This window comes from Liolophura sinensis, chromosome 7, assembly GCF_032854445.1.
Source record: "Liolophura sinensis isolate JHLJ2023 chromosome 7, CUHK_Ljap_v2, whole genome shotgun sequence".
In the NCBI taxonomy this organism is placed as follows: domain Eukaryota; kingdom Metazoa; phylum Mollusca; class Polyplacophora; order Chitonida; family Chitonidae; genus Liolophura; species Liolophura sinensis.
Genome location: NC_088301.1, coordinates 34377752 through 34391344, shown reverse-complemented (window position 1 = coordinate 34391344; position 13593 = coordinate 34377752). Strand labels below are relative to the sequence as shown.

The window sequence follows — 13593 nt, the reverse complement described above, 5'->3', positions numbered from 1 at the left end:
GTATCACAACAGATTCTCCTAGCCTACTACACCTGCTGGTAGCTCATGTATTGTTCTAGACATAACTAGTACATGTGTATAATTCTTCCTCAAACATGCACTGTATAGGTCAATGGGTGAACAATATTCTTGACCATAAAATTTTTATACAAAACCTGAAATGTTAGATTTGTAACATGTGCTATTTTGCAGAAATTCCAAGGACCTAACATAAGTAGTATGTGTGTAACAAATCCTCTGCCAGAAAACAATTACACTGAATAAAAAAGGTTACACTGGAACTGCAATTAACAACAGCAAGTTCAGACAAATCCCTGTGCAAATTCAATTACCACTTGTTAACAGCTTTATGCACTTACATATGCTGTTGGCAATATATCAGCAAAAAATGGCTGATATGGGCAAATGAAGTTTTGAGAATACTACCACATTTTAACTAGGTCAAATGCATGAGCTGGATCCCACGCACATGGGAAGTCAAGCTCTTTTTTAAAAAACACAGCTGACCCACTTTTGGTTGCATGTAGAATGTCCCAGTTTCCCTGGGAAAAAATCTGTCAATGTAAACATGATTATATTGTAAAAGAATAGTTCTGTTCCTGATAAGAATGTTGAAAGACCTGTCACTTATATACATACACACAACTTAGAAGAACCTTTTGCACCATGGTGAATATCCCCTGCGAGGGGCTACCAGGCTGTGGGTAGTTTAACATGCATTTGTATCTGTAAACTACATGCATGTATGTATACTGTGTCTGATGCTGCTTATAGCATTATCTTCAGCAGCTCATTTTCAGATACAGCCACATTCAACATAACTTTGAATCAATTTTCAACATACATGGAAGTCATACATGGCAAAAATATCTTGTCACAGATTTCAAGAATATGTCAATAACTTCTGCAGAGCACCATATCATTCCTGAGATAATAATTATCACAAAATTCGTATTTATTTCAGATATTTTCTTGTCTCTTGCAACATATTTGAAAATAACTTAAAAGCTCACATTAATTCACTGATAATTTCAAACATGTAGATGACACAATGTATTGAAAATCATTGATATAGGAATTATGGTTAAATAAAATTCAAGATCTACAAAATAATAGTGTAACTGTGTGCTAGATACCTTTGCATTGATCTATTCATTCACTTTACTGTTGCTCTGCCCAGTAATATCTAACTGATAAATCTCATCTGGTATATAAGAAAAAAAAGCGACTAAAAAAAAACAAACAAACACACAACCCTCATCAGAGCCAGTGAGAGCTCCATTTAAACAAGGGAACTATATTTCTTGAACTATAAAACACATACTGTTATGTTTTTAAACTTACCCTAATTCTTCAACCTTTTCAACCACCTCTGCAACCAACATTTTTAAACATTCTGAAAGAACTATGGGGTGTAGAGAAATAATCTGCACAGTTTTTTAAGTTTACATCTCTAATGACAGAAACAAATCATTTTTAGCTTCATTTTCATAATAATTCTATGCAGAAATTCCACTGGGAAACCCTTCTTAGTGGTTGAAAAGGTTGAAGATTTACAGTACCAAATTTCTCCCTAAAGCTTATATCTACATATACAGCTATCAAGTACATGTATTATGGTTTATGCTATCTCCGTGTGTGAGCTGTAACTGTTGGCACTTCTTCACCGTGGTTTCAAGCAAGAATAAAGATTATTTCACTCATGTGACCTCAATCGGGATGGACCAAACTACTGTACCTGGAAAGGTACAACCCCTCCTGATGTTAACTTCAGTCACAGCTACGTTGGCTGAAGTTGGATTTGAACACATTACCTATGTGATCAAGGTTTAAGGTTATCTTCCCTATGAACCTGATATATTGTTCATTCCACAAGGACCGTCTTTAAGACATGCTATTTCTCATGCGCAAATAAACATGTATATGATTAATTCAACTGCTGAAATTAAAAAGACTTTATTACATTTGCTTTGAATGCTTGTTTGTTGATTGACCTGAATTCTGACCCTGACTAAACCACTTATTTTTGCCTGATTCTGAGTAATAGATCCATCTATTAAAAAAGATGTTATAAGGATTGAAGGTAGTGTGATGTTCTACTGGGAAAATCTTGTTCTCCCATCACCTAGGAATGTTACATTATACCTTTAGGTACTTCATGTATGTAAAACATATTGGCAGACTAACAATAAAAAAATCAGGCCAATATGCAGGTTAACAATGTACACTTACATTCTATCTGAGAGGGTACAGATAGTTAAATGTGTATTTTCAGGTGTGACATAATTGTCTACATATATGCTTTATGACTTTTATTTTTACACCCAAGCTTATCAAGTTTTAAAATTGACACATAAGGTCACAGGTTAACAGGGACAAGTATGTGAGAGATGTAGACTATAAGTACAGATGCTGAAATGCCCTTCATGGAAACATTTTAAAACCTTCAATGCTTTATCATGACAAACCAATTACTTCTAACTTACATATCTGACTTAAACTAAACAGGTTCACACTGGACAGTGCCTGCGGATATTGAAAACCATGATAGCATTTAATATCTGAATTTAATAATATGAATCTGTTTATCATCACCTGAAATTAATTAAGGTAACTTTTTTACGGATATGCATTCCTTTGCTAAAATGAAAAGTTATTAAAATGCTAAAAATATTACTGGCAGAGAGTTTTACAGGATGTGGTAAATAAATATCCGTGCCTGAGAGATGTGTACAGTATCAATCAATGCAGAGGGAAATGTATGGTACGAATTGTTATCTAACTGCAAGACCTGGTAGCAGCAACAAGTTATCAATAGATTTTCATTTTGTAATGCATTTTATGTAAATACATGTACTAACTATAAAGGAAGAAAAAAACATTACACTGAATCAAAAGATGACCTCAATTTAGCCCATAAAAGTAAAAGCTATAAAGGATAATATTGTACACCTGTCTCTAATATCTTTATGATACTTTTTATATCAGGTTTTTGATAATTTGATAATTATGCACCCTTGCTTTATCAAAAATTGTAGGAATGTCACAAGCAGGAAAAAATTTTAATTAGATTTGATTGTTTTCCAAGGGGGAAAAAATATAGTACTTGCTAAAATATCCAACAATGAATAATAAAAAAAGTTTCCAATCATTTTGATAATTAAAACAAGACAAAATATTACTGCAGAAGGTCAATGTAAAATAATAAAAAAAAATACATATCCGTACCCATACAGTATTCACATAGATAAAAAATAATGTCAAGACTGCATGACCTATTGGATTTCTAAATGCTAGAGCAAAAGTAACTGGTCTAATAACAATCAGAAGAATAATAAAAAAATGTTTAATGACTTTGTAGGCTCCATGAAGTTTTCTCAAATTAAAGAGTTTAGTGATGCATGAGTTTAACCTTAGAATGATTAAAACCATTTTTTTTTTTACAATAGAAGCATATCCTAAATATGTTTTGTTTTGACCGATCTTTCCATAATTAACAAAGCTACATTTTTATGGTGCAAATGGGCTGATGAGGAAAGTGGTTTTTACTCATGTATTCCGTGAATTTCTAAGGTACCGAATGATAAACTCGTTTGCTTGGTCACCATCCTTGATCTGCCTGCACAAATTTCACAGTTTAATAGTTCTCCCTCTGTCAAGAGTCAATAATCTATGACCTTATTAGCATATAGTTCACTTTAGCTCAGGTCAATTTCTAATTACTGTTTTATAATGGACTTTTTTGTACCCTGTAATTAATGAGTAAATTTTTATGATTTTTTATGATTCAAACTACTTACATCAGTTAGAATAAATACTAAAAGAAACCAAAATTAGAACACTGTACAGTGTAATTTAGTTTGTATAAGAGGGTACAACACTTTCTGATATCTTGGGAAGATATCTTTCTCAAACTATGAAAGTCAAATTCTGCCATCTGAGCACATATAAGAATAAGGAAACGACGCCTGAAAATACCTCTTTCAACAACAATTAGAGTGCAAATCGTATCTTGTGATGTTATTTCAGCTTCACAAAACTATAACCTTTCATGGACAATTAATCTCTGCAGATTGCTTCTTTCATCATGAAACAGCTTTCATCACGAAAAAAGGCAAGTTTAAATTTGTATGAGTGAAACATGTTTCGGAAACTAACCCTCCCTAGATCAATGTATTTTTTTATAAGATATGATAAATTAACATATCAATCAGTGCTGCAGCAAGAATAGTATTTTAAACTTGCATACATTTCTTCAGTTTTTATTTCAGTACATAATGAGAAAGCTCCCTGAGTTCCTTAAGTTATGAGTTACTTATTACTTTATACGTTACAAAACTCATATGGCTTGAAAGAAGTACAAAAAATCACTTTAGAAACAGCATCAATGAACCTGGTAATTGTCTTCCCTTGATTTATGTTGTTGTCCCCAGATCATCACTTTAAACACTGGATCGAACTAGGTCATGAGTCATTACACCTATTAATGAATACTACATGTACTTGAGATGTTATAGCTCTGAGAGTGTGCAGCAAAGAAGCGAACAGCCAGACAACTAACAGTTTTCACCTCAGGTATTACCAATAAAGGCCACTGTTAACAGCATATTCCAAAATGGAAATATCTATGCCTAAATCAAAAAAAAAAAAAAAAAAAAAAAAAAAAAAAAAAAAAAAACAATATTTGGTTGGATTCATGGTGATCAAGTTTTACTTTATTGTATCATAAATTTGAACAAACTGACAAATTTCATTAAAACACAGTTCATTTTGTGCACTAGCACCTGGCACCACATTAAAGTAAATAGATACTTCCCGCTACACCTGATTTTATAATGACTGAGTCAAAAGATGTATATTTGTATTTTCATATTAATGAAAGATGAACTTTCTGCAAGCTCTAATATAAATTCATCATATGAGAATGATCTTGAATGATCAATCAACAGTCCCTATAAACATATATAATATGTAAATGAGACCGAACCAAATTCAAACATTTCCAGCCGATCTAATGCAGTGCACTGGGGAAATAATTACATCAGATTAAAATAAAGTTTACACAGCTACATGTATGGCAGGAGACAGTACATCTCTATAAATAGCCTTATGGCTGGGCTACTTGTACAAGAGACCAAACAGAAAGTTGAGGTGTGACTGTTTTGTGTCATACTTTGAGGACATCACCAAATGAAGATGTCAGCAAAGAACAGTTTCAGTTCATGATCTAAAATAATAATGCAGGCATACATTGCTGAACACTAATTTCTGAGAAAGTTACTTTGATGCTGATTTTCCTTATAAACACTGAAAAGATAAAAAATATCCTGTGACGTGATAAACAGTCTGCGCCCTGATATCACAGTTGGTAGAGCGGAAGCGGTAGATCCAAGGTCAATCCTGGGTCGAGTCACACCGAAGACTTTGAAGAGGAAGTTGCAGCTTCCTCACTTTGCGTTCAGCATGAAGAGGATAATGCAATGACTGGTTGACCCATATCAGTACAATGGCTCAGGCAGGGCAGCTTACTTGCCTTTGGTAAGTCTTCTCAGTGAAGCAGCACTAGAGAAAAAGAGCGGTGGAAATCCGTCCTGCAACAAGGAGGTACATTACATGCACTCTAAAGATTCCTTCGTCGTCATATGACTGAAAAATTGCTAAGTACGATGTTAAACCCCAAGCACTCACTCACTCTTGATAATGGCAATGTAGTCATTATCAACTTTTCGCTGACCTTACTACTTTCCATAAGTATCTACGTGTACAGTCTACATGGTCTCATCAATATGTGGCTGCGGAAATGATGAAAATGCCAAAGTGATTCAACTGGATGTAACCATGTCCTCCATAACATAAACACCTCATCTCCTGGAACAGTTAGATCTTAACTACAATATCTCAAATCTGGCTACAGTACATGTATATTTACACACATGTAAAACAACTTCCATATATAAAGAAATATGTGTATAAAACCAGCTACAATGAAATATGGTTGGTTAGCACGCTAGCGCAACGTAATGACCCAGGAGCCTCTCACCAATGCGGCCGCTGTGAGTTCAAGTCCAGCTCATGCTGGCTTCCTCTCCGGCTATACCAGGGAAGGTCTGTCAGCAACCTGCGGATGGTGGCGGGTTTCCCCCACGCTCTGCCTGGTTTCCACCCACCATAGTGCTGGCTGCCATGGTATAAGTGAAATATTCTTGAGTACGGCATAAAACACCAATCAAATAAATAAACAAATAAACAATGGAATATGAGATATTTATTGGATTACGATTTTATGTGATACTTAAGTTCAGACCTGTTATGGTCTGATTTATTAGATGAAACCATTAGGGATGCCCATACTCCTTGCCAAGTACCATACAAACTTTTTCACCTAAATTGTATTTGAAGAGTCTATTACTAATGACAATTAAATTTGAAGGCAACAGGATTATCAATTCAGCTGAAAAGTGACTAAGAAAACAACAAAAATACAATCTCTCAGGTGCACGTGTAGTTAAGACTAGAAAGAAGAAAGCAAGAATAATGTACTCGACAGGCTTCTCTGAGGCAATGATACAACAGCCTTCTGCATCTTTTAGAACCACCGAGACTTTGAAGATGAATTCCAGCCAAAGTTCAATGAAGTATGTAGAGTTTTAGTGGATGCATCAGTGTTATAACAAAGAGCTTCAAAGGCACCATCGAGGAATGATGGACAACTAGTTTAATTATTGACATTGTAAGAAGAATACAAAGGAAATTTTACGCCTTATTTATGATTACCTGAGGCTCCATTGGGTTATGCTATCATAGCGACAGACTAGATTAATAACGATGTCTTTCTGTAGGTATACCAGTATCATATTACAAGAATTGTGTGGTTTTCTACTTTAGTTAAGAAAAGGAAATTTTATAGAAGCATGGTTGGAAAAAGAGCTGGTCGGGGTTCCAGAATAATATTTGAAGATGAAAAATAATTAAAAAAAACATAAAATACATATTACAGATTGTGTGATTCTTATAAAAGCTGCTGGAGTCCACTGAGGGTCTTGAATGTAGGATATCACAGAAAACGAACATGTGAAATGAACATCACTTGAAACTAATTTAAACTGGTTGTGTGCATTTACATCATCAAGACAATGAAAACATTTTCTCTAACTGTTGTTTGAATGGATGCTGTATTCTAAGTTATGCCACAGGGTTGGTACGGTCTTTAAAGAACACACTTGCTGTGATTGAATAAACCAAGATGAAAGCATGCAACTTCAAAGCTCAAACAAGGTAAAAATGTATGCAATATGAGATATAGTTTGACAATGAAACAATACCTCTGACTGATTTTAAAAGATAAATTCATACAGTAATATATGTACATTCAAATGTAATAAAATCATGAAAATCATCCAGGTAAACTAAATCTTATGAAATAAATTAAAATTTTACAAGTTAGTTTATGTTTACATATGATACTGCCAGTGTAATGTCAGATACATATACATTCTTTCAATATTTAGATGTGTTTGTGATAGTGCTCATGAAAAATGGTGATGTATTTACATGAACACATCTTAAGATGGACTGGCAATTACGAGTGGATTTGTGTGGAATATTTGGAGCCATTATCAGATTTGGTCTCAGTCCAGGGTACTAATACTGTGACGTCAGCTTCAGCTACCTGCAGGCGGTCGACATGCTAATGTTCAATCTATACTTGTAAATGAACGTCACAGTCTGTTCGCCCTCAAAATTGTTTTGATGGAGTGAGAAGCAGAATGGAGCTGGCATATAATATAGTGTTTTAGAGAATGCTAGTAGATCTCCTGCTCTGCCTATGTCCATAGCAGTGTGTAGTGAACAGTCTCTACAGAAGCTGGCTATAACATATGGATGTTGTTTTGTGGTTTTAAATGTCAGAGCATCAGAACTTCCATCAGACAGAGTTAAACTGGTACACTTCACTGCGCAGTCTGACATTTAGACGCTTTATTACCAACGGAATTAGAAAATTTACCCACAAAGCCATTGTTCTTCAGGCTGAATCCTTGGGAGTCAAATCATGGCTGGGGCCACTGATCATTACAATAAAACAAAACTCTAAATGCAACAGCCAAGGCAAATGGGTGATATCAAGACCCAGACTCTGACAAAAGGAGCTTGCTTCAAACCTGGAGTTCATTTTGCATACAGTTTATTGAGATTACCATTTCTTTTTTTACAGCAGCTTTGCCAAATGTAATCAGAGATAATAAGTCCTGACTAATTAGTGCGGGTCACAGATTATCTGCAGTCTGAACAAATCTGAATATATACACCTGTTCCCTATTAGAACACTGTAACAGTGGGACTGAAAACCAGGCAACACTATAATAAATGAGCATGTTACTCAAGGATGGGGTCAGTCACGTCGGTAATATTTTGGTAAAGTCTCTGATCACAATGTTGCCACACCATGATAATGTTGACAGGAGAAAAGTTAAAGCTTACAAGTATCATGGGACTATCATCATAACAGATAAACTGTGTCGGTCCATTATAATGCTGCTTTCAGATGGAACTTGATTTGGTCCATGAACGTTACCTTACAAAATGAAACATTACTTTTCATGGGTCTTGTCATGGCAATGCAAAGTCTTTGCTGAGGAATTCATGAGAGTTCTCATGATCTTCAAGAGCCTATATTTGTGGTCTTTAGGAGAACTTCAAGGAGCCCTTCATATATAGCCATGGACATTACAAAAACCATTATTTCTAGATTTCCAAGAACTTCATTTATCCTAACATTAACAGGATTTTAAGGGGTTTTATTTTCACCAGTTTAAACAGTTAGAAACAATAATGTTGGTTGAAGGTACATGTAACCTTTCCCGCACTGACAAAGCAACACATGGAAACCCAATAAGGCTTTCCCTTATTATCATTCTACAAGAGGAGCATGCCGTTTCCATAACACATACATGCATCATCAGGTTCTTGTTCATCAAATATCTGCAAATGTTGGCATTGGTAAATAAAAAATTTTGATTACTAGAGTCAACCTAGTGTACACTGTGATTGATGTCATATATGTATTGCACGTACTGACATATTCTACAGATCAATATCCTGTCTGGACGGGTCACAAAATGAATTTATGAAGTTATTAGTAGAGCCAAAGTGTGACTTCCAAAATCAAACTATGTTTGAGCATAAACTAACTCAAGTCATGCTTAGGTCACACCAATTTAATTTCGATTTACAGGCAAAATCAATCTGGAAGCAGTGTATATAAATGAAAATAAAACTGAAAAATAAGTAAGCTGCTCATTTTCCAGATTCTGAAAGTTCTATTAATTTTACAAAGGTGTCTTGAGGTTTGTTTAAAATGCAGAATAATATCCTACTAGTAAAAGGCATCCAAGGTAATACTTCAGGTCATTTATTTTAGGATATAGGATTGCTTATGCAAAGTGCAAACTGTCCCTACAATTTTTCCTGTGGAAGATATGTATAAATGATTCAAAAGTCATGACCAATAGGATTTTTTTTTTTAAGTGTCAGCTCATTTGTACACACAGTGGTATTACCCTGCAGGTTTCCATAACACATACATGTACCTTACTTACATACTGATCACATTTTATGGAATCTTGGTATTTTAAAGGCAAGCCTTGATAAATGCCCTTGTTGAAGGGAGATGATTTACCTGACCTTACCAGAAGTATGTCAGGTAGTGCCCGCCTAAGACTTGGGCCCCGGACTGCTCGGAACATCTGCTCTATCATCTCAGGACGGTCCTTGATGTAACCACCAATGGAGAACAAATCCTTAGACAGGTCCAAGTCTGAGTCTGAATCCTCTGATGTCACATTTTTGGTTCCTTCCTGAAAAGGAATTCAAATTTATAAGTCACCACTTCTTATCTCTATGTCTTTTTTTCGTAATTTTTTGATCATTATGGCTGATGTCTTTTTTAAACCTGTTAATTGGGGAAAAGGGCTTAAGCCGATTCCTTGTTCATGAAAGTTCCACAAATGTGGTGCACACACAAATACACGAAGCTGGGAACAGCATTAGAGTTCACAACCAAGGCATGCATGGTTGTTGGACATACCATATATTCACTTTCAATTATTTGCTTTCTTTAAAGACTTTGTGACTTTAAACTTTTGGTGACACCTGGTGTATGTGTCAATTGTTTATTTAGATCACATGCAGCATTGTCTACACGTATCTGTAAACTGCTATGCTATTCCTCAAACATCCACCATACATGCATGAGTCCAATGTTGTCCTAGTGTTCACAAGGACCATTTTGTCATACGTGTTGAAAGATGATCTAAACAAGAAGAAAGGTTAGCTGAGGTACCCAATATCACATCTGGTCTAGGGAACATGTCCATGCACATGCACTTTTGGAGGCTCAATGTTGACAAGACACAATATTGTGACCAGTCTGGTCACAATAACACTGACCAGAGAAGGTGTGTGTACATTAAATGTCAGTAAATGACTGCCCACAATATAATCCCATCCAAAAGCTCAGCTACATATGCAATTTCTTTGAATCTGGAGCATTACTTTGGAGATACAATGCTTACAAGATCATGTAGCCAAACATGAACCCTGACTTGACAAGGCAGGCCAAAGTTCAGTTTATCAAATTGAACAATTTGCCAATGCCATACGTTGTGGAGACAACATAGAGAAAATATAGTTGAACATTTTATGGGGCATAACTCAGTAAAACTTTGTCAAGTAGTGATCTGTTTTGACCTACTTAAGTGGAGATGAACAAGTTCACCAAATGTTCATCTTCATTTAATCAAGAGATGTCCAAGATTATGAAGCCTAGTTACAGTGCATTTTGAAGAGTGCTGGGTCATGAAGATGCCAAATGATATGAATGAAAATATATTTCTTCTTAAGACTGTTTGGTATTACAGACAGATGGATTGACAAACATACCTTGGTTTTGTCTTTTGACTTTGTAACTATTGTCAATCAGTGTGTCTCACCCAGTACACATGTTCTGGCAAACTCTTAGACATGCTCTTGAAGTCAGAAGGGCTCTTTATCTTACACTTCTTTAAGGACAAATTGTATTTCCAAAAAATAATGTATTTTTATATCTTTATAATTCCTCTGCAGGTGATTCTAACAACAAATAGGTGATCAACGTAAGGACTCCTTAAAAACATTTAATTTTATAAACAAAATGGGCTTCAATCATGCATGAAGACTAAAAAGCTCCCAACAGACGCATGGCTGCCCATATAAAACTTTAGATTAAGAATATTTACATAAATTCCTTTGATGGTTTTGAATGACATAAAGAACATGTACTCACAACAGGGCCTATGTTTATCACTATAAGGGTGCCACTAACAACAAAACTACATCTGATGTTCAAAAATTATAATACCACCTCTACAAGTACAATATGAAATAATATACCAAGGCCGTTTCCCACTTCCGACACAGTGTAATCAGTTCCATCACATGCAGGAAAATTCCCCTTTGTAAAATCTATGAGCATTGTTTAAATGTCTCTAAATTATAAAAAGAAACCTGCCACAACATGTGTCTTTTGTTACTTTTCCCCATATTTCATCTGAATAAACCTGAGGAAGACACTTTCACATTCTATTAACATAATTAGAGTTTACATGTTTTAAATACTGATCTAAAAATTTTAAACCTTTTCATACAATGACTGTTCTTAACATTGTTGGACATCAACATTTAAGTATGTATAAATCTGCAACCATTGAAAATGTGCACATATTCATACTGGTAAAATAAAACATTAGTTTATATATAGTATATCTTTCATGAGCAAACGGAGTTATGCATCTGGAACAGTGTACATGTATTTCATCACATAAACATAGCCTACTGGAATGCTCTGCCCATACTCAAAACATGTTAAAAACACAATACTTGCCAGGTCATATATAAATGCCACCTACATGGACACTGAAGGGCTGGTGCATTACTACTAACTTTTTTCCCTTTTTCAGAAATACATATACCTTCACTTGCAGACACCCCCACTCATAAGCCTCTCTAGTAATGAGGCTACAGGGCAGTAGGATATATCGGTGAATTCATTAACAGATGAAGAATTGATTTTTGAAAATAAAGTCTATTGAATTTGGAATGCATGTACATTTGTATGGGTGTTTGTTATTAGTGGCTTGCCCAGGGGAAATCTAACACGGCACTTGATATCAAATATCAATATTAGTAGCAGTGTTAATTGCACTGGACGGTAAAGCGGTCAATGCATGAAAATTTATAACATCTGACCACTCTGACATTAAATGTAATACAAATACTACATCCACAATTTGCGTAAATTATACACCCGGGGTGTTAAATCTTCCCAATATAATACATCCACTGGCACCAAAACTGTTGGAGACTGTGACATCCATGGGTAGCAGAGCTACACAACGTAAATTGTAATGGGATAGATAAGCATAAAAAATACTAAACAAACAAAACAGAAGCAAAACAAAGCTACATTAAAACCATCCTAATTTTCAGGAATTGAAAATCAGTATATCACTGAACTCTCAAATGAACGCAAGCAAACAATGCGATAGAGTGGTGGGGGAAAAAAATCGTTTAAAACAGAGTTCAGTGGATTTCTGGTGATTTTCCAATATTCCCAGCCGAGCACAAAGGATATTAAATTTTAGATCAAAGCACTGGCTGGAAACCCTTGAAACTCTGTACATATCCCATCAAATATTGACCAAAATCCATTTAGACCAGGAACACAGAATTATAATGCATGCTTAAATGTCATAGATTGACGAGCTTGAGTGCACACTTGCCGCATACGCTAGCCAGGGAGCAGCGTCATTCATGGATGTGCATGCCACTGACGCAGAACTAGTCTCCCATGCGCAGAATTAGAATGACCTCTTCTAATTAACTGCCCTTAACTCCGCGGTTTAAAAGCTTGGACTAGGGGCAGGCTTACAGAAGGATGCCTCCACCCTTTCCCCAAGGGAGATCTGGTCTCGCTGACCACTGCCAGGGCTCATTCTTCTCTCCATTTAAAGAATTCAGACAAAGTATAACTGCATAATGCCTTCTAAATTACATTTTATCACTTATACACAAGTCTGATGTAATGAAATTTGAGAGGAGAAAAGAACATGTGGGTGGATGAGAAAGGTATATTACACAGTGTGAGTCTCCAGAAGGTTAATAAATATTACAGCCTGAATTTGAGCTGAAAAAGAAAGAATAAAATATTACAGCTAAATAGTGTAAAGTATTTAAATATTTGAAAAAAATCCTTAGGTAAAACTTTTCATCTAAGCCACTACCTATACATTCTTGAGATAAGTCAACCAACCTATTAACCAAAGTCAAAAAACTCTGAACTTGAAAACCATGAAATTCTTCAAAGCCAATATTTAAAAAGCTTTTATTAAAACCGATTATTAAAGTCAATTCAAATGTCTGTGTTAAGCAGTCTCATTTGTTCCCATCCAAAAGTATGTTTATCTGAAACTACCAAACTTTCATCTGAAGAAGCAGGACATCAAGGCTCAGTATTAAAAGAGCATCAAAATCTTGATCTAAAGCAACCAAAAAAAAAAA

General features: G+C 35.2%; 1 protein-coding gene across 1 annotated transcript in view; it reads right to left on the bottom strand.

The window, feature by feature from the left end:
* Window positions 1–13593, bottom strand: part of LOC135470865 (caspase activity and apoptosis inhibitor 1-like) — a 99950-nt gene that overhangs the window by 29526 nt on the left and 56831 nt on the right. The window contains exon 5 of the mRNA XM_064749912.1: window positions 9687–9854. Within this exon, the coding sequence (XP_064605982.1) occupies window positions 9687–9854 (168 nt within the window). The remainder of the gene's footprint in view (window positions 1–9686; window positions 9855–13593) is intronic.